The sequence below is a fragment of the Xyrauchen texanus genome, chromosome 44 (assembly GCF_025860055.1).
Source record: "Xyrauchen texanus isolate HMW12.3.18 chromosome 44, RBS_HiC_50CHRs, whole genome shotgun sequence".
NCBI classification, from domain to species: Eukaryota; Metazoa; Chordata; class Actinopteri; order Cypriniformes; family Catostomidae; genus Xyrauchen; species Xyrauchen texanus.
Genome location: NC_068319.1, coordinates 25,697,948 through 25,719,414, shown reverse-complemented (window position 1 = coordinate 25,719,414; position 21,467 = coordinate 25,697,948). Strand labels below are relative to the sequence as shown.

The following is a 21,467-nucleotide window of genomic DNA, read 5'->3' as shown; positions in this document are numbered from 1 at the left end:
CATATGGGTCAAAGTCTGATCGCTATTTGATTAACCGTGGTTATTGTGCACTTCATATTCCAATCACATTTTACTGTCCAAATAAGGCAATTTTTTGTATTAATATATCACTGCCATGGACGGCAGTTTCTGTGTCTCCTTTAACTGAACTCTGACAATCTCACTGAGCCGCTACACTGACTATACAGTTTTTCAAATGCACACAGAATCTCAAAGGTCTTCCTTCATGAGAAATGCTGGGTTTAATCCGAGAGTCTTAAAATAATGTGTAAAAAGAGAAATTTAGAACAAAAATATTTTACTAATGCATATTAATATAATATAATATAATAGCTATTCAGGTTGGATGAGTTCCAAAAACAACAGTATAAATGTAAAATGGACCAAGACCTAAGTTGATCAAAAAGAGAGACATTTTAAGTATTTGGAAATTTCAGAATTGGACTAAATATCTTGAAGCGTCCCTATTATTTTATATTCATTTCATCACCCAAATTGCAGCAAATGTAGCCTAATTACACGTGAATGTGATAACATGAAAATGACTGGCTGTGATAATTCACTTGTCCTGTCCAAACCTCTCCAAGTCATTTTTTGTTGGTTTGTTGATAAACGTGTTAACTGGGCTAGATGTGACAAGCAAAAGTACCCACTTCCCACATATTTCGCTACATCACAGTAATGAAACCACAAGGCTGGTGCGTGATATATTTAGTGCAGAGAGTGCAATAGGGCGCATTGTTTTGAAAAACAAACAAATAAATGGAAAAAACATGTTTTAATCTCCATTGTTGAGGGTCACTTGAACAGTGCAGAAAACAGATCTCATACTTAAAAAGACATGCTGCATATGGAAATGAGGCACGATGGCTGTACTAATGAGCCAATTTAAATAGACATATAAATTAGATTAATGAAGGATGATTTAGTTATCTCACTACCTCTAATATTTGGCTGATTTTGCTCTCCTTCCAACTTCTTTCACTTAGATGGTACTTGTTCAAATATAGTACAGTCTTGTACCTTTTTATTCAATGTTTTTGTACAATGTCTCTTTCAGCCAAATTGATCTGGAAATTGACCAAATTGGACACAATAAAGCTAATCCGAAATTACTCTTCAGTTACAGCAATGGTTTGTTTACAGTACATGAAGAAGAAAGGCTGACCTAAATGTGTCTGTCGTGGTGACCGCGCAAGAGGAAGTGACATGTCTCTCTCCTTATCTGAAGATTTGAGAACTTCAACTCCACATTTACTGCTACTTTAAGCATCAAAATTTACACATGCTCCTGACGAACATTAAATGCATCTGGACATTATTAAGCGTGTATTTTAACACTGTATTGAGTATTTGTCTGCAGTATGCAAATGTTGACCTTTGGATGAATTTATCATATCAAGATCAATTAGGCTACATAGAAGAAGACAATAAGCCTATTATTTGATATCCATTTTTACAGGTGTGGCATGACATCATAATATATCAAAACAACCTTGGTGTTTTCCATATTGTGTGATGTTATTTGATTCACTGAGCATAGCTTAAAGTCAGCGTGTGATCAAAACTGACCTTATTTGCATTCTGAATACATGTTTGTGGTCTTATTTGTGCACACTTCATCAGTGCACAAATGTTTGCCTTCATAATTGCCTAAATTGTTTCCGCTGACATCGCAAACCCACTTTTTCAACCACTTTTTATTTACAGACTATTTTCACAATGGAATCAATTCCCAATGGATTAAATCAAGTCCTGCCATACTTTTTGTCTCATTGAACAACATCCTGTTTCACTTGGAAATATGTCACATTATGGAATTCAAATGGATTGCGAATGCCTTTTCATGTTGACCTTAACACAGAATAGAATACAGTAGCAGTCAAGACATTTCTCACGTGAACCTTTCAAGATGTAAAACTGTTTCCTGTATGTACAAGGGTAAGAACAGAGTCACCCAGACTCTTATGTACAGAGATCAAACTTATGCCTACAGCTCACACTCTTTCCTTCAATCCATAAAACAGCATCACACATGTGCTTATAGATGGCTGAACTTAAGCAATGTCTTACAAAACATTTATACAAACATTACTCACTCTCACACTTGAGATTAAAGTTGTGAAATGACCTAGCACATTTCTTATAAAGAGCAACAGTGCCCACTCACTTTTTCACATAACTTTTTTCCATAGGGAGCTAATAAAATCCTTAATAAAAGAGTTCTAAGCCATGAACCAAACCAACCAGCTCTGAGGTGAATCACAATTTTTGATTTACAGCAGAAAAGTATTTGAAAAATTGACAAAAATATAAATGTCCAAGACTTCATGTCTTTGATAATGAAATGAACTACAGTCCCATGAAGCATTGCGATTGACTTAAATTAAAGATCATGGAAAAATATGAAGCTTTTGATAATAATTATAGAATCAGTATATTTAAATTGTATTGCAAAATATTCACATACACTGAGCAGTTTATTAGGAACACGTGTACACCTACATATTCATGAGATTATCTAATCAGCCAACTGTATATGCATAGAATCGTGCATATCCGGGTCAGGAGCTTTAGTTAATGTTCACATCAATCATCAGAAAAAAAAAGTGATTTCAGTGATTTCGACCTTGGCATGGTTTGAGTGTTTCTGTAACTGCTGATATATAGTATGTATAGAGAATAGTGCCATAAACAAAAAGCATCCAGTGAGGGACAATTCTGTGGATGGAAATGCCTTGATGAGAATTGTCAACGGAGAATTGCCAGACTTGTTCGAGCTGACTCAGATAACCACTCTGTACAATTGTGGTGAGCAGAATAGCATCTCTGAATCCACAACATGATGAACCTCGAGTCGGATGGGCTAAAATGGCAGAAGACCACGTTTGGCACTTTATTAGGTCCGTAATGTTCCTAATAAAGTGCTCAGTAGCCTCTTTTCACTATTGGGATAGTGCAAGGGCTATCAACTGGTCAGCCAGGCCAGTAGCCTCTGACCTCGAGCCGCAAGACCAAAATCGATCTGCATTCCTACCATTGGGCCAATAGCCCCACAACGTTGCTCTAAAACCCTCCTTTAACACGCCGCCCTGGTGCCAATGCCACACACCCCTCCCATTTCACAAGCAAGAGGGAAGCTCAAGCTGAGGTATCATGTTATCTAGTTATCTAGAATGTTGAGTTTATATAGTTTGTTAACTAGTTTGTGGCTAGCTGGTAAGTTAACGTTGAGATCTCACCGAATGTAACTGCCATGGTGTCCCCTGTGGTTTCTCCATTAACAGCAGGATGATGTCCCAGCACACTGTCCAAGATCTCGAACCATGGAAAGTTCTTTCTTTGAGCTTCGCTTTGTCCATTGTGCGTTTGATTTACCTGCAATTTAAAAAATGTCCCCAAACCTCTACTGTTGTGCGCTGGATACACAACCTGGCAAGTTCGACGAAACTCCACCTTTGACATAGACCCTGCCTTACTCCTCAGTTGACACCAGTTGTTTGGCCCAAGGGTAATCAGCGGGCGAAAGGCCATTGGCCCTTGTTCCCAAGAAAGCCCTGAGGCAGCATGATGAAGCCCCAGAAGTGACAGTGGGAATGCAACTGGCCCTGGCATGTACTAGCATGCCCTCATTTGGCCGGATAGTGGAAACATGGCTAGTGGATTGTATATGCAAATATATATTTATATATATATATATAAGTAGTTTGAGAGTGTGGAGACAGTCCGCTATCTCAGTGCCACAGTTTGTTCGCCAACATTCTCTAATTGGTTGTTTTTCCCCTTCAGGGTCATGGGTGGAAACAAAAACCTTGTTGCAGGACAAGTCATTTCATAATTTGTTTTTACTTTTTCTATAAAAAGTGAACACTTTAACACATTTTCACTGGGAAAGAAATTAACATTGTGCATGAGAGTCTCCTTTTTATCGAAATAATGTTGCAAACTTCAAACAAAAAAATATTCTGCTTGTAGACCAACACTTGTTACATTATGTAAGTCTGTAGGTTTGAGTCTCAGACTTGAGTTTCCATCTCTAATATCTATTTTACAATGGCTTTAAATGTGGCTCATCCAATAAGTATTTAGTGCCAGAACTATCAATCATATAATAACTCTGTTTACATCAGTGAATTGTGACTTGTGGTTCATCTGGTCTTTTAAAACTCCATATACTCTTTTGTGGTCTCAGTGTTCAGCCCCAGTGGGACATCATAAAGGTCTCCCTGACCTCTTAAGAGGATCAAATGGATCTTCATACTGTCCCAGAGAAATTAATTTACTGGTGCCAAATGAGCGGGACCCAGAGGCATTTGTTTTTTTTATACTGTTTTTCCACATTTTCAGCTAATCTCATATTTAATTAAATGCTCAGCAGCTGACGCCGGCTTTAATGAAGGCTACTTTTGGCTCTGTTACTCTGCCTGAGTGTGTTCGGTGTGAGGTGAGAGCATTGCACTTCTAAAAACAGCAGCTCACTCATAATTGATAAGGCCTTGTGGAATAATGGTCAGATTTCTGCCGCTAAATGCAAGCGTAGGACTGTTAATGAGCTCATGCTGGTATTCTCTGCAGTATTGGCAAGATGTTCAACAGCAAATTGCCATTACATAAATGGACATATTTCACCCTAGGATTGTGGGACTTGTCTGTGATGCCATAGATATTGCTAAAACGACCAAACCGGTGGCATTTTCAGTAGTGATTGACTGCTATACATCTAGAGAACAGGGTTAATGATAGGCTGAATTCTGAAATAGCTTTTGAAATAAATAATTGATAGATATTCAGTAATTTTGTTTAGCAAGATATTTGCAGATGGTTTATAATAGAAGATTTATTGCAATTAGCCTTATCATTAGACAAGACGTTCCAAAACGTTAAAACATTAAACGTTACAGGGAACTGTTTCATGATGGCACATATGTGATTGGTCCTCTCAGAATGCTCCTTCCCATGCAAATGGGCATTTCTCAGCACCGTCACGTTTTGCAAAACAAATCGGCCAAATATCCGATATCCTATCAAAAATGTTTAATGTCTGTTCAAGTCCACATTTTTACACTACAGCTTTTGTGGCGGACCAAAGTCTGTTTGACTAAAGGCGTACTGTTAATTTGATTGGTGTGAATTGGGCACAATGGAACCACACCCATGTCCTCTTAAACTGTTTGCACAGTTTCCAGTTGATATACAGTGCATTCAGAAAGTATTCTGACCCCTTCATTTTTTCACATTTGGTTATGTTTCAGCCTTGTGCTAAAATTCTTTAAATATTTTTTTTTTTCACATCAATCTACACTCCATACCCAATGATGACAAAGCAAAAAACTGATTTTTTTATAACTTTTTTTTATAACAAATTTATTAAAAAGAAAAAAACTGAAAAATCACCTTGACATAAGTTTTCAGGCCCTTAACTCAGTACTTAGTTGAAGCACCTTTGGCAGCAATTACAGCCACAAGTCTTTTTGAATATGATGCAACAAGCTGGATTTTGATATTTTCTGCCATTCTTCTCTGCTGATCCTCTCAAGCTCTGTCAGGGTAGATGGGGACCGTCGGTGGACAGCTATTTTCAGGTCTCTCCAGAGATGTTCAATTGGGTTCAAGTCCAGTCTCTTGCTGGGCCACTCAAAGACATTCACAGAGTTGTCCCTAAGCAACTCTTGCATTTTTTTGGCTGTGTGCTTAGGGTCATTGTCTTGTTGGAAGGTGAACCTTTGGCCCAGTCTGAGACCAGGTTTTCATTAAGGATATCTCTGTATTTTGCTGCATTCAGCTTTCCTTCAACCCTGACCAGTCCCACAGTCCCTGCCTGTGACACCCCCACAGCATGATGCTACCACCACCATGCTTCACCGTTGGGATGGTATTGTGCAGGTGATGAGCAGTGCCTGGTTTCCTCCAGACATGACGCTTGGAATTGAGGCCAAACAGTTAAATCTTCCTTTCATCAGACCAGAGAATCTTGTTTCTCACAGTCCGAGAGTCCCTAAGCTGCTTTTTTATGTGTCTTGCACTGAGGAGAGGATACCTTCTGGCCTCTCTGCCATAAATCCCAGATCGGTGGAGTGTTGCTGTGTTGGTTGTCCTTCTGCAAGTTTCTCCCATCTCCACACATGATCTCTGGAGCTCAACCACCATGACCATCGGGTTCTTGGTCACCTCTCTTACCAAGACACTTTTTTGTGTAGTATAAGTGTACCATCCATGACATTTCCATGTCAATCACTTGTCTTCCTCTCTGCCTCTTTCCTTCCAGTGAGTCTGATTAATTTTATTTATGGTAACTGAATCTCAGCTTGGCATTTAGGGACTGAGGCAGAGGAGGTTTGTGGTGATTTGCTGTTCTCTTGACTCATATTACTGTGGCTTTTGATTCACCCCTGGATGTCCTACACGGTTCACTTTGCAGTGAGACAGGAACTAGGGATTGGCACGAGTACTCTGAAGTGACAGAAATGATCGATCATTAAAACGATGATCAATACTGATCATGCGGGACATGACTTTTCGATTTATTCGAAATTCAGGGACAACTTTTCACAAACGTGTCAAAGTGGGGCCTTATATTTAATTTTGAGATTAATTAGGTTGTGATTTTCAGTGATACTTTGATTGTCAACAGAGACATGATAAACGTTGCTGCAATGCTAGTGTTTGTTCTACAGGTTTATGATAATCAAAACAGAGTATAATTCACAGTGTTTTTAACACCTGTCTCTACAAACATTTGCTAAACAAGTGTGTGAAGTCATATATACGAATACTATAAATATGTAAAGATGCCCCCTTCCCGGTTTACTTAATACCTTTTTTAAGTTTTCAGCTCCATTAATTACACTTACATATCATGTCAAAATTCAACAAGTAAAAACAAACATTTACTAGCCAATGGTGATTTTTTTTTTCCCAATATGTCTGTTGTATGTTGCCACCTTTTAGAGCCATTAAGATTTTTTTACATTTTGACATTATTTTCATGACAGTTACACATGTATTACCCAGTAATTATCATTACCGCAATGTGAAAAAATATGGTCAAAATAGTTTTATTTCTTACCGTAATGTGAAAACATGGTATAGTATTTAAATTGTACATTATTTATACATCATAGTAGTACTCTCTTGGTACTGCCTTTCATTTTCACTGATTTTAATTAAATCATTTATTATACAATAGCAAAGTTTTTTTTTTTTTACTGTAAAATAGTAAAAAAAAATGGCTGTCCTATGGTAATGAGAACAAGCATTGAAAAAAGGGTATTGTAAATGTCAAACAATGTCACAATGCAAACAATGCTGATGGTCCAGAATGAAGGCTTAATTTTCTTTATTCAAAATGTAATTTCAGTTATTTTTTTGTGTTTATTTGGGGTTTAATATGACCATGACATTTTCGTGACTGGTTTCGTGAGACTTAACAGATTATTATTATTATTATTATTATTATTATGAATAATTAAAAAAATATATATACAATAACATGCGTTATTGGTCCTTATATTGAATGTCTTTATTATTCTTATTTATTCTGTTTTATATTTAATTTCACCATGTTAAAATCATGGTTAACCTCTCTTGGTTTATTACCTGATTTTGTACTTGTCTCAACAACAACCTTTGAAAGTAGTAAACCCAATTTTACATTTCCTGGGTATGCACTGATGGCAATAAAAGAGACTTTTGAGTCAGGTTACGATGTCAAAACACATGCCAAGAAAACTTGTTATCAGCACTTTTCCATATCGCTCTCAGACCATGAGGGTTCATGTTTTGGTTGAGTTAGAGATTCAAACAGCAAGTACGTTCCTCTCCATAGGGACGAGGCTGCCATACAGGATGATGTGGCACAGTCACTTGTGCATTTGGACAAGATCAGATTACCCGGCCTTACTTCAGAATGGATTATCAGGACAATAGTATTTTTGTTTGTCTGACTGCCACAAGACCACTGCACATTGAATAGAATGGTGAGAACCAAAACCAAAACCAAAACTGGAAAAGCCAGTTCTGCCACTTTGTCACCGATACCAGCGTTTTTTTCCCTTGTTTACATCTCGACTTCACCTCTACCCAAGTTTATATTTCCATTATGAGGAGTCCTCTTTGCCTTTTGCCTTTGTCAAAGATCTTCCATGATTACTGCTGTCTTACCTGTTTGTCTCATCCTCAGATGGCACGTCCTCGGACTGCCAAAAATCAGCTCGCTTTCCGCATGATGCAAATTGCGCACAAAACTGTTCTTTCTTGATCTGGCAGGCTCTAATCTGATTGGCTGGCTTTATTAAACTTTTTGGGAGTAAGGGCAAATGGGGCATGTTCTTGCATCGTTTTATTTTTAAAAATGTTTTGCATGGACGGTTGCGACGCATCTTGCTGCTTTTTCAGTGTTTTGCACCATGAACCCCATGTCACGTTAAAATAGTTCAACTGCCCCCAAGCAGGCGTTTCTTGTTTAGAATAAATTGCAATGTGGACTAGGCCTTATGGTTACTGACCACCAGACTACCTACCTGTAAGCTTGGCATCTCTAAAGCGATCTCGGGTGCTGAATTATTGAGCGAGGGCTCATCCCTTGCTGTGTCAGCCTGAGGTGGAGGAGATGCTCTTATCAGCGAGTGACGAATTGAAACACACACCTGACCTTCCTGCTGCTCACATTCAACCTCTCACCTCCGAGCTGGACAAACACACACCTCACCCGACGAACCTGACACCTGACCCCTGACCCCTGCTCTATGCCTGGACACATGTTTGAGCCGGCCAAAGACCAGGCCTGATAAGAACTTAATGACTACAGATCTGATCCGGCATTACAAATCTACCTTTTAATGTTGAAAACAAAGCTGATTTTTAAGTTGTTCTCTAAAAGGAGATATTTGGTTTCTATGATATTTTCCTTCTAGCAGTTTTATCATCCCAATCATGACTTAATTATGGACATGTTTCTTTTGTTTTTTGAAGATAATATTTTTAGCTGCATTTTTCAGTTGTAATTCAATTTTACTCCAGATGTAGAAGTCAGTCTAGCTATTAAGGCTCTTGTCAAGATTTCAACTGCCTCTGAACTTTGTATTAGTTCCAAGTTTGCTTCCTTGTTTTGAGTCAAATTATCTTCTCTGTAATCTTTCTGTTTTACAATATAGAAGAAGAACTTGCCCTACATTACTGTGCCAACTGATATAGATTTCCATAGAGCTGTAACTATACTTCAGATAGACAGCTTGCACTACATCCGGCTATTTTCAGTTCTTCCCTCCAGACTGCATATTCTCAGGGTTATGCTTTGATGCTTTCTGTGTTCCTCTCTCGCTCACTGTCTCTCCGGCTTTTTCTGTTCCATCCAAACATGGCCTATTTGTTGGATGCATCGCTCCAGCATTCCTCCGGAAAGTTTTGCGGTTCTGTTTTGATCTAACACACTACACCTCCATCAGTTCTTCTAGCAACTGCCATCTGTGTGCGTTTTCATGCATGACGGATCTGAAAACTCAGCATTAGGAACTGAGAAATGTACACGTCAGTGACCACAAAAAGACTAGCGTGTATTAGCGGGGGCTGTTTCTTGGCGACATGTCTGTTACTTGGCTTCGTGTGCACAGCACTAGGCATAGCACAGGCTTGGAGAAGGCAACAGTGCTCTGCATCAGAGAAACGGCGGACAAGCTCTTCCTGTTGTTTTAGTCTCTGATAACCTCAGGCTGGGGGAGGGGCACAAAGCCTCATCACATTTAAAATACGAGCACTGTCTAATTGGTCTTCAGCGCTGGTCCATAGAGCTGCGGGAAATGGGTCAGTGAGTTCCCACAAGGCAGCCTGGAGCCACAGTGAGCTCAAAATCACACCAAATCATTCGCCTTGATCTTCCTCTCATCAGAGCTGGGACAGAGTTCTCAACCGAGGTCACTGCTCAAAGGGATAGTTCACAGAAAATTGAAAATGCTGTCCTTTGCTCACCCTCAAGTCATTTCAGACTTCTGTGGAACTAAAAAGAAGTTGTTTAGCACAATGTTTTTCATACAATGAAAGTTAATGGGAATTAAGGCTGTTGAGGTAAGAAATTATGAAAAAAAAAACACCATAAAAATAATCCATATGTCTTGTGTACTGCATTACAAGTTTTTGAAGCCATACTATAGCTCTTTGTGGAACATACCTAAATTTAAGTCATCAATCAATGTGAAGTTTTCATTGCTCTCAAATCTTAAAGGGCCTGCCATATGACTTCCATGAGCATTGCCGAATACCTGGGACTCTATGGAGTGAAACATCAGCTTCAGCATTGCTCCATTGCACCGTGTTGTGCTTCTATCAAAGTTCAAAGAATTTCAACTTTGTCCTTTTGAAGTGTCAGGCAATGATTACCGAACAATTTATATATACACAAAGTTTGTCTTTGCAATGACATGTCCAACTTAACACTACATTGATTTACACACAGGTTTTGACCTCAGAGTATGTAGCAGCAAAAAATATTTTACAACGGTCACATTTTATAAAAAGATATTAAATGATTCATAAATATTTGCCCTATTGTTTTTGAGCATGCAGAGGCCGCAGTTCTTTAAGTAATTTGAATTCACCAAGAACATTTTAAGACATTAACATAAATGTTACACCATTTTACCACTTTATTCACACTTCTGCTTATACACAACATTCACACTTCAGTCTGATAAACAACTATGTCAATTACGAGAAACGCAAGAACCAATGGTGTTTAGCACCTCTTGCCTCAATTCTGGTTTGACGTATCTTGATGCGCCATATTTAAACATTCACAATGAAGGATTACTTTTCAGAGCCACATTGGAGGGGAAAGATTTGCACATGACTTTTTGTTCTGTTCCTTGCACAAAGCTGCCGCATGGTCTTGTAAGACTTGGAATAAAGCGCACAGTTTAAATGAACTAATTGGTCATTTAATGGTACTTGAATGGTGTTTTTTTGTTGATGTTTTGTGGGGCTTCAAAGCCCCAGTCCCATTATGACAGAAAGAGCACTCTGGAAAGCACTTGTTGTGTTCCACAGAAGAAAGTCATATGGATTTGGAATAACATGAGGTTGAGTAAATTAACTTTTGGGTGAACTATTCATTTACAGCTCTGAATCGAGGCAACCCTGTTCCCATTTTCCTCTAAGCTTCTCCAGTTACCTTGTTTTTTTGTTTATTGGCCACAATCCTGTCCTGTACTGAAAGCCAGCAGTAAATGATCCATGAAATCCATCCCCTACACAGTGGTGTGGCCTTTACAGTGCCAGCATGCGTGTGAACGAGTCCCGCTGCATTTCCTGTTACCACTTCCTCCTCTCTGCAGAACTCGGTAGGTGTGATTTTACACCACAGGTGTTTTCGTTGGAACATTACTGATTTGTTTTTAATGCCATATGACGCCGGTAACAAGTCACGAGGTGTCTGTCACAGTGTCCAGTGTTTTCAACCCAGCCATAATTCACCATAAGGCCAGTCGTAACCATGGCAACGGCAGTAACCCATGGGGTTAAAAGCTGTCTGATGGGACAGAGTTTTTCAGATAAAGAGAGCACAGTGGACTAGCACAGGAGAGAGAGTACAGATTGTCGGAGGGCTGTTTAAAGTTGTGCCAGCTGTTAAATATCTCTTGTTTTTTTTCAATTTCTTGAAAAATGTGAGTGCAAATGTGAATGTGTGTTAGTTGCTAAGGTGTTCAAGGTGGTTGCTCACTGGCCCAAGTCAAAAGAGCCCACACCAAAGTCAACTTCAAAGTAAATGAGACAAAGATGTCGATATTTAGGGTAATTCTCACAAAACTGAGCTTGAACCACGGCAATGACGATTTCTATATAAAAATCTATATAAAATTCTATGTTGACAATTGAACACAATAGATATACATGTGCTCCATTATGGACATAAAGATTACAAAGGATGTCATGTTTTATTTTTAAGTTTAACAATGTTCTGGTTAAATTTTCATTACCGCAACATGTCCAGCTTCATAATTAATCAAAATTTCATTTTTTTAAAAAGACATTTCAATAATGTATGTTGTACCCAAGACCCAGTAGTAAATAAACATAATTTATTTGACATTCAAAATGTAACTATCTGGATAACAGAATGAAAAATCCTGCTGTTTATCTAGCCATTTCTCTGCATTGCAACACATTTTGACTACCTTTTAAAATCACAAAATATTTGCAGAATAATTAAACTTATTCTGCTATGATAAATCAGAAAGAGAAAGTTCAAACATGGATACTTAGATACTCACTTTGTTTTACTAAATGTTGTAGTTGTGTCAATATAACCTGTTTCAGACACTTTACATTGTCATTACCGCAACGGATGCTAAATTTGTTAGACAATGGATTTAATAATCAATCTTGCCATCTACAGGTGAAACTCGAAAAATTAGAATATCGTGCAAAAGTTCATTAATTTCAGTAATTCAACTTAAAAGGTGAAACTAATATATTATATAGACTCATTACAAGCAAAGTAAGATATTTCAAGCCTTTATTTGATATAATTTTTATGATTATGGCTTACAGCTTATGAAAACCCCAAATTCAGAATCTCAGAAAATTTAGAATATTGTGAAAAAGTTCAGTATTGTAGGCTCAAAGTGTCACACTCTAATCAGCTAATTAATCCAAAACACCTGTAAAGGGTTCCTGAGCCTTTAAATGGTCTCTCAGTCTGGTTCAGTTGAATTCACAATCATGGGTAAGACTGCTGACCTGACAGTTGTGCAGAAAACCATCATTGACACCCTCCACAAGGAAGGAAAGCCTCAAAAGGTAATTGCAAAAGAAGTTGGATGTTCTCAAAGTGCTGTATCAAAGCACATTAATAGAAAGTTAAGTGGAAGGGAAAAGTGTGGAAGAAAAAGGTGCACAAGCAGCAGGGATGGCCGTAGCCTGGAGAGGATTGTCAGGAAAAGGCCATTCAAATGTGTGGGGAGCTTCACAAGGAGTGGACTGAGGCTTCAAATGTCAGTATTCCTCTTGTCAAGCCGCTCCTGAACAACAAACAACGTCAGAAGCGTCTTACCTGGGCTAAAGAAAAAAAGAACTGGTCTGTTGCTCAGTGGTCCAAAGTCCTCTTTTCTGATGAGAGCAAATTTTGCATCTCATTTGGAAATCAAGGTCCCAGAGTCTGGAGGAAGAATGGAGAGGCACACAATCCAAGATGCTTGAAGTCCAGTGTGAAGTTTCCACAGTCTGTGTTGGTTTGGGGAGCCATGTCATCGGCTGGTGTTGGGAGCCATGTCATCGGCTGGTGTTGGTCCACTGTGCTTTATTAAGTCCAGAGTCAACGCAGCCGTCTACCGGGACATTTTAGAGCACTTCATGCTTCCTTCAGCAGACAAGCTTTATGGAGATGCTGATTTCATTTTCCAGCAGGACTTGGCACCTGCCCACACTGCCAAAAGTACCAAAACCTGGTTCAATGACCATGGTAATACTGTGCTTGATTGGCCAGCAAACTCGCCTGACCTGAACTCCATAGAGAATCTATGGGGCATTGCCAAGAGAAAGATGAGAGACATGAGACCAAACAATGCAGAAGAGCTAAAGGCCGCTATTGAAGCATCTTGGTCTTCCATAACACCTCAGCAGTGCCACAGGCTGGTAGCATCCATGCCACGCCGCATTGAGGCAGTAATTAATGCAAAAGTGGCCCAAACCAAGTACTGAGTACATATGCATGATTACACTTTTCAGAGGGCCGACATTTCTGTATTTAAAATCCTTTTTTTTATTGATTTCATGTAATATTCAAATTTTCTGAGATTCTGAATTTGGGGTTTTCATAAGCTGTAAGCCATAATCATCAAAATTATATCAAATAAAAGCTTGAAATATCTTTGCTTGTAATGAGTCTATATAATATATTAGTTTCACCTTTTAAGTTGAATTACTGAAATTAATGAACTTTTGCAAGATATTCTCATTTTTTTGAGTTTCACCTGTATATTAGTTTTTATATACCTCTTTAAGATGAAGCAATAATTTGTTCCCCTTTAATGGATGCCCTTATTGTCAGGGTTTTTGTGTCAGGTCACCTCATTACCGCACCACACTTTATCATTAACTCAACATTATTATAATTGTTTCTGCAATGAAAAACTATTCTGTTTTTCAGTATTTTAACTTAAAATTTTATTTTCTCAGTGTCATAAGTGTTCTGTTGTTGGCTGTAAAAGTGAACATAAGTGTCTTCGTGTACTCCCGGCATCAGAGCCAGTGCCCCAAAACATACAGAAATGTGTGTATGATGGACAAATAATTTTACACTGAATTATTTGTGAATGAGTGTCAATATAAATCAGGATTTTCAAAACGTTTTATTCTCAAGCATGGATCAGTACCTGCTGTTCGTGTTCCAGCTTTATATCCTGAAGATGTAAGTATCACACTTTATATTTTGTGAATGTTTGCAAATCGCCTTTACGAATGTGCTTGTTAGCTGATTCCACGGCTAATGCAGCTTAAGATACCATTGTCTCTGATTGTATTCACGGAGACCAGAGCTATGCCGTTATTTAAAATGTTTAACCCAAAAACACTTCGTCAGTTACCGTTGCCTCTTATTGTATTCACAGAGACCATATATATATATATATATATATATATATATAAAAGAAAAAGGAAAGTGGTATGAATTATTATTAACCGTCAATGTTTTTATTGTTCATCAGCTGGAAAAAAAATAGCTCTGAAAGTAATCCCAATGATATCGTTCCTCTGTGTCATTATCGTCATAGTTTTTTACTTTATGGTTAGAGTTATCGTTATATTTGTAGTTCTTGGTATGAATGGGCCTATAGTCTTTGGAATTTCTTCACCGTTTTCAAGTCTTATTGCTTTGAAAAGTAACAGCACACCTCTTTTTAACAAGCAAAGCAATTTCAGGTTTCAACTTATTTTTTTAATTTTATTTCACAAATCCTATCTGTTGCAATATTGTCTGTGACTTCTGTGATAAAACAGCTTTTTCTGTAGTAAACTCTACTCATAGTTCACTCCGTTTGTATGTAAATCATGTTAAAAATTAGCAGACAATTCATGAATAATCAGCTTTTCCTCACAAAAGAGGTTTAGACGACATCTCTTCCATTGACATTCATTCAAAAAGAATGGTCTACTTGCTGGTTATGTTGTGCTAAACTTGAATGCTCGCCCTGGGGGAGGGGCCCTGTTATAGACCTCCTTGATCCACACAGACCTACATTGATGCCATTTTGGATACTGAATAATTTTACGGCACTCTTAAACTGCTCAGAGTGCAGTCATGCATCTGTCCAGAGAGAAGGCGAGTTGCAGCGTACTATCCTGTGGTTTTCACACACACTGTGCAGACTCCGTAACGGCAGCTACGCTGATACCAACAGGATCTGGCTGTTATTGTACACCAGTGCTTTAAAGAGAAACACTCACTGTCCGCCCTGAACCTACTTGCATTGAGGGTAAGCACACCCATTTCCCTTGTGTTCGCTCTTGTGAATGTCGACGTCACCAGCCGTGTGTGTTTATTATGGCTGATAAGAGGAGGCCTCCGGAGAGCAGCCTGTTCTTACTCACTATCAGTGTCTGTCCAAACTTTCCATAAAATAGAAACTCAACAGCTGTAATTGTAATCTCGGTTGTTTTTTCATTAACTTGTGAAGCCCTAGGAACTACAAATGTTGTCAAATTTCGAGTTGATTGACATTGGGTCTCTGAGATCATGATCTATCCTGTGGTAGACGGTTTTGGCTCAACTATGCTAAGATGCTAAGAAAGCAGTGGGAGACTATTTTGTAATCCACATTTAGCCAGACAATTAGACGACAAAATCTGTTTTTCTCAGTTTCATTGTTGGTGTATTTACTGCATTTTGGCTTTGTAAGGAATTATGGGTCATGGATAATAATGGGAACATTGCTCACATCAGGTACCGTAATTAATCGCAATAGAAAAGACCTACTTTTGGCACATTTGTGTATAGTTTTGACTGAACTTTGAATGGCGTGAAATGTTTTGATGTTTAAAACATCCGTCACAAATAATTATTGTGTTTAAATGATCAATCATTGCTATTACTTTCGAGTAGTCGATTACTCATGCCCATTCCTAAAATATATGTGTGACTTGGTGTTCACCATTGAAGAAATTATTGGTTGGATGTGAATGGTCATTTGATGCCCTCAGGCCAAACATTTATACACACTCAATGATGAAGGGTGGGGGTGTCTGTCTGCTGATGAAGAGGAGGAGAGGAAAGGTCACATTCTTCTCAGTCTTTCCACAAGGATCTCATTGATAAAGCTGCATTCCAGAAACTGTGATGAAATCCAGCCCTTCTTCATGGACCATCGTCACCCTCTCATGACCAGCACACGTAACACCTGGTTGGGCAGCAGAAAAAGTTCACACATTTTCCCACACTTCTTTCTCTGACTCGCTATAACGAAGCCAGATCAGATTGGATACATGTTTCCGCTGCTTGTGTCTCCTTTGTGAACAGAAATTTATGTCTAAAAGCGGATACTCTAGACGGCCAGTCACAATACTTCAGGACTTCACCTAATCAGGACATAGTGTGTGGTAACACAATGGTCTGCTTGGAAACACTCCAAGAGGAACTAGGCTTGAGGCCTGAGTTTTAACTTTCCTTTATTTACTTCCCCTAAAGAAATATGATTATATCCTTGATCTCTTCACTTATTATCTAGTAGAACTGACGTTACATTTGACGTGATGCATGCCTGACCTTGTATAATGGAATACTGCGGCCAGCATGTTGAATGTAATGGCTCAACATAACAAATTAAATTCTTTCAATGACTCGTACGCCTACTCGTTAAAATAGTCTGAAACCAACATTGAATATCATTCAGCAAACATATGACGTACAATGTGTAAATGTTGCTAGGCAACAAAACAACGGCAGAACACAAAATGTTTTTGGTTTGAGGGTGTTTGTTGAGGGCACACATTGTCCCAAATATAACAAAGGCCCTAAATGTAAAAATCAGTGGTCCTAAATTAAATAAAGGCTTTAAATGTTATAAAAATGGGTCCTAAATTAAATATAGGTGCTTAATATAATAAAAATTTGGTCCTTAATGTAATAAATGGTTTTTTTAAAGTCCTTTTTTTATTTTTCCTCTCCCCTTTTCTCCCCAATTCGGAATTCCCAACGCGTTCTGAATTCTCATGGTGCCGTAGTGACTTGTCTCAATCCAGGTGGCGGAGGGCCAATCTTATCACTTGGCTTCTTGAGCACGTTACTGTGGAAGCTTCATGCTATTCTCCGGAGCATGCGCCCCACAGAGAACGAGAACCACATTATCGTGACCACGAGGAGGTTACCCCATGTTACTCTACTCTCCTTAGCAACCGGGATTCGAACCCTGGATTCGAACTTGCAACTCCAGTTTTGGTAGTCAGCGTCTATACTTGCTGAGCTACCAAGGCCCCGTTAAAATGGTGTATAATTAGGTCCTAATTAAAATAACGGCACCTAAATGTAATACAAATGTTGTCCTGAATTAAATTAAGGGTGCTAAATGTAATAAAAATGTGGTCGTAAATTTAATAAAAGTCCTAAATGTAAAAACCTTAGGCCCTAAATGTAATAACTTTTGGTTCTAAATTAAACAAAGGCCCTAAATGTGCAAATATTTTTGTCCTAAATGGATTAAACGTCCAAAATGTAATAACCTTTGTTCCTAAATGTAATAACGTTAGTCCTAAATGGATTAAAGGGCCCTAAATGTAAAAATAAAAAGGTACTTGTTGTAATAGAAGTCCTAAAAATAACATTTTGTCCTAAATGTAATAACTTGTGGTCCTAGGTGTAATAACGGCCTTAAATATAATAATCTTTATAATAATCTAGCATCAGTATACTAACTATCGCTAGCTATGAAAAATGAGTGCATAAACATTTTATCTATACGTATAGACTAATATATAAGCAAACACAAACTACCTTACAGAAAATATATCAAACACCCTTATATTGCATTGGTATACACCAAGGACCAAAGGTTATTGCATTTATGGGCCTTTATTACATTTAGAAACAGCTATTACATTTGTTCCTTCTACACGTTTCAGCATTTGAACATTGAAGGCATAGTTCACCAAAAATAAAAATCCCATTTTAATTTACTTTCTCCCATTTAGTTCCAAACAATGCAAGTTCTTACATGAACATGCAAACCACTGTGAACAAGCATCTTTCAAATATTTGATGAACAAGGAATGACGTCAAGATTCTCCGGTGAACAATTACTTATATTTTGGCTTGTTTCTCACCAAAACCTATTGTACGCTTACAGAACACTCGGGCTATGATGCATGAGTTGCATTGACTACATTTATGATAATTTCCCATACTGTGTGAAGCTTGAAATTTAATCACTGTCCACTGCCAGCATTTGAAAAGACAGGAGGGTGAGTAAATGACAGAATTTTTATTTTTGGTGAACTATTCCTGTAATATCATACATACCTTTGTGCATGAGCAATGAACCCAGTCACAATTGTCATCCAAATGCAGACTGAAGTGTTATTCATTATGATTGACACAAAACAGAAAGTTGTTGTTGCCGCCATTGGTTTTAGAAAACTATAGATCAGTAACGTCATGGAAACTGGTCTGATTGCGTTTCACGAGCAACCCTTCAGCCACTCTTTCATTTCCAACAACACGAAATTACATTGATAATCATTCTTGTTTCAGTGACCAAGAATTTGAATGGGTTTAAATGAATATCAATTTAATCCATTCCGAGTTATTGTAATTGTCAGCCGTGGCTAAACTGCGAGAACAATGCATGCTCGGAGTGAGTGGTGAATCACAAAACGTCCTGTGCATTGTGTTAACTAAGCTGTAAACCAAGCTGTTTTGACAACCCTATCCCGTATCCCTGTGTTTCTTTCCTTAAATAATTGACGTTCTTGAGATGGTGATGATGTTGTCTTTCTCTCCCCTGTAGTGCCTGAGCTGTTGTGAGGATGAGCAGCAAGCGGAGTTTGTTTGTGCGGCTGGTGCCGTGCCGCTGCTTGCGGGGCGAGGAGGAGACAGTCACCTCGCTTGACTACTCACACTGCAGTCTGGAGCAGGTCCCCAAAGAGATCTTCAGCTTTGACAAGACCCTGGAGGAGCTCTACCTCGACGCTAACCAGATCGAAGAGCTGCCCAAAGTATGAGTGCACTTTTGAACTGCATGTCTCGAGTTTGACATCTTAAAAATAAACTGTTAAATCAAATGTTTAGGCGATGATCATTAAACATTATCTTGTTTTATTCTAGTTACAGTGCATTTAGAAAGTATTCAGACCCCTTAATTTTCAATTGTTGTAATGTTGCTGTTTTATGCTAAAATGCTTTCAATTATTATTTCTTTCACATCAGTCTACACCCCATACCCCAACAGATTTTTGATAACTTAAAATAAGCAAATTTATTAAAATGAAAAAACGTAATTATCACACTGACATAAGTATTTAAACAATTAGCTCAGTACTTTGTAGAAGCACTTTTGGAAGTGATTACAGACTCAAGTCTTTTTGGGCATGATCCGACAAGCTTTGCACACCTGGATTTGGGGATTTTCTGCCATTCTTCTCTGCAGATCCTCTCAAGCTCTAACAGGTTGGATGGGACCTGTCAGTGGACAGCTATTTTCAGGTCTCTCCAGAGATGTTCAATTGGGTTCATGTTGGGCTCTGGCTGGGCCACTCAGAGACATTTACAGAGTTGTCCCAAAGCCACTCTTACATGGTTTTGGCTGTGTGCTTTGGGTCATTGTCTTGGAAAGTGGACCTTCGGCCCAGCCTGAGGTCCTGAGCACTCTGGACAAGGTTTTCATTAAGGATATCTCTGTATTTTGTTCAGCTTTCCTTCACATGGACATTTGGACTTGAGGCCAAAGAGTTCAATCTTTGTTTCTTCAGACCAGAGAATCTTGTTTCTCACTGTCTGAGGGTCATTTAGCTGCTTTTTTATGTGTCTTGCACTAATGTGAGTTTTCCGTCTGGCCTCTCTGCCATAAATCCCAGATCGGTGGAGTGTTGCTGTGTTGGTTGTCCTTCTGCAAGTGTCTCCCGTCTCAAACACATGATCTCTGGAGCTCAACCACCATGACCATCGGGTTCTTGTTCACCTCTCTTACCAAGGCCCTTCTCCCCTGATTGTTCAGTTTGGCCAGGCGGTCAGCTCTAGGAAGAGTCCTGGTTGTTCCAAACTTCTTTGATTTAAGAGTTATGGAGGCCACTGTGCTCTTGGGAACCTTCAATGCATCCAAAAACATTTTGTAGTCTTCCCCAGATCTGTGCCTCAATACAATCCTGTCTCTGAGCTCTGCAGGCAGTTCCTTTGACCTCATGGCTTAGTTTTTGCTCTGATATGCATTTCCAGTTGTGAGACCTTATATAGACAGGTGTGTGCCTCCCCAAATCATGTTCAATCAATTAAATTTTCCACAGGTGGACTCCAATCAAAGTGTAGAAACATCTCAAAGATGATCCAGAGAAATGGCATGCACCTGAGCTAAATTGTGTCATAGCAAAGGGTCTGATTACTTATGTGAATGTGATATTACATTTTTTCTTTTAATAAATTTGCAAAGTTATTAAAAAAAAAATATATATATATATATATAGATAGATAGATAGCTTTTAGTTTGTCATTATGGGTATGGAGTGTAGATGTGAAAACAAAAATAATTGAAAGTATTTTAGCATAATGCTGCAACATAACAAAATGTGAAAAAAGGGGTCTGAATATTTTCTGAATGCACTGTACAGAATACTCAATATGTTATGCTGACCCAGCCAGTAAGTTTTTTACAAGTGAAAGATTTGCTTGCACAGTATGGCTGGCGATAAAATAAAAAATAAAAAACACCTTTTTGATGGTTTTTGGATTAGTAGTATCTAGTCCTCATATATTCAAGGCATGTTTTCAACATAGTTTTTTCTCTAAATGAGTGCAAGAAAAATTATTGAATCATTTTAATTAATATGCACCAATATAAAAATACACAGTAAAAACAGCAATATTTAGATGTGGGCTGTCGATTTAAGGCATTAATTCAGTGCGATTAATTTGACTAAAAATAACACGTTAAAAAAATTTATGCCATTAATCGCAATGCCCCAGACCGTAATAAGGAAGATTCCTGAGAAATGCAAGCTTGTATTACCACCTGTTTACTCCAGAGGGCAGTAAGTGAAATTTCAGCTGTGTGGTAACGCACAGTTTATACAGTGAAGAAAACAACCATCCAGCAGACAGAACAACACAAACATGCGTTACGTTCTTGCGTTCAAAACCACTTGATGGAGCGCAAATTCGTACTAAGGGATCTCAATATGTGTTCTAAGTATTCAACTATATTTAACTTGACACAGTGACCTAAACATGTTATGTTTATGACGCAATGCACCCGAGACACTACACAAGCATGTCTGATGCA

General features: G+C 38.3%; 1 protein-coding gene across 4 annotated transcripts in view; it reads left to right on the top strand.

Moving 5' to 3' along the window:
• LOC127636266 (erbin-like) overlaps positions 1 to 21,467 on the top strand; it is a 103,337-nt gene that overhangs the window by 34,425 nt on the left and 47,445 nt on the right. For 3 of the 4 annotated variants that reach the window (XR_007969565.1, XM_052116714.1, XM_052116712.1), the window contains exon 2: positions 18,984 to 19,191. Coding sequence is in view for 3 of the 4 variants with exons in the window: in XM_052116714.1 (XP_051972674.1) it covers positions 19,003 to 19,191 (189 nt within the window). In the remaining variant the exon portion in view is untranslated. Of the gene's footprint in view, positions 1 to 15,332; positions 15,462 to 18,983; positions 19,192 to 21,467 lie in introns of those variants that run through there. The other variant, XM_052116713.1, reaches the window with a different exon arrangement.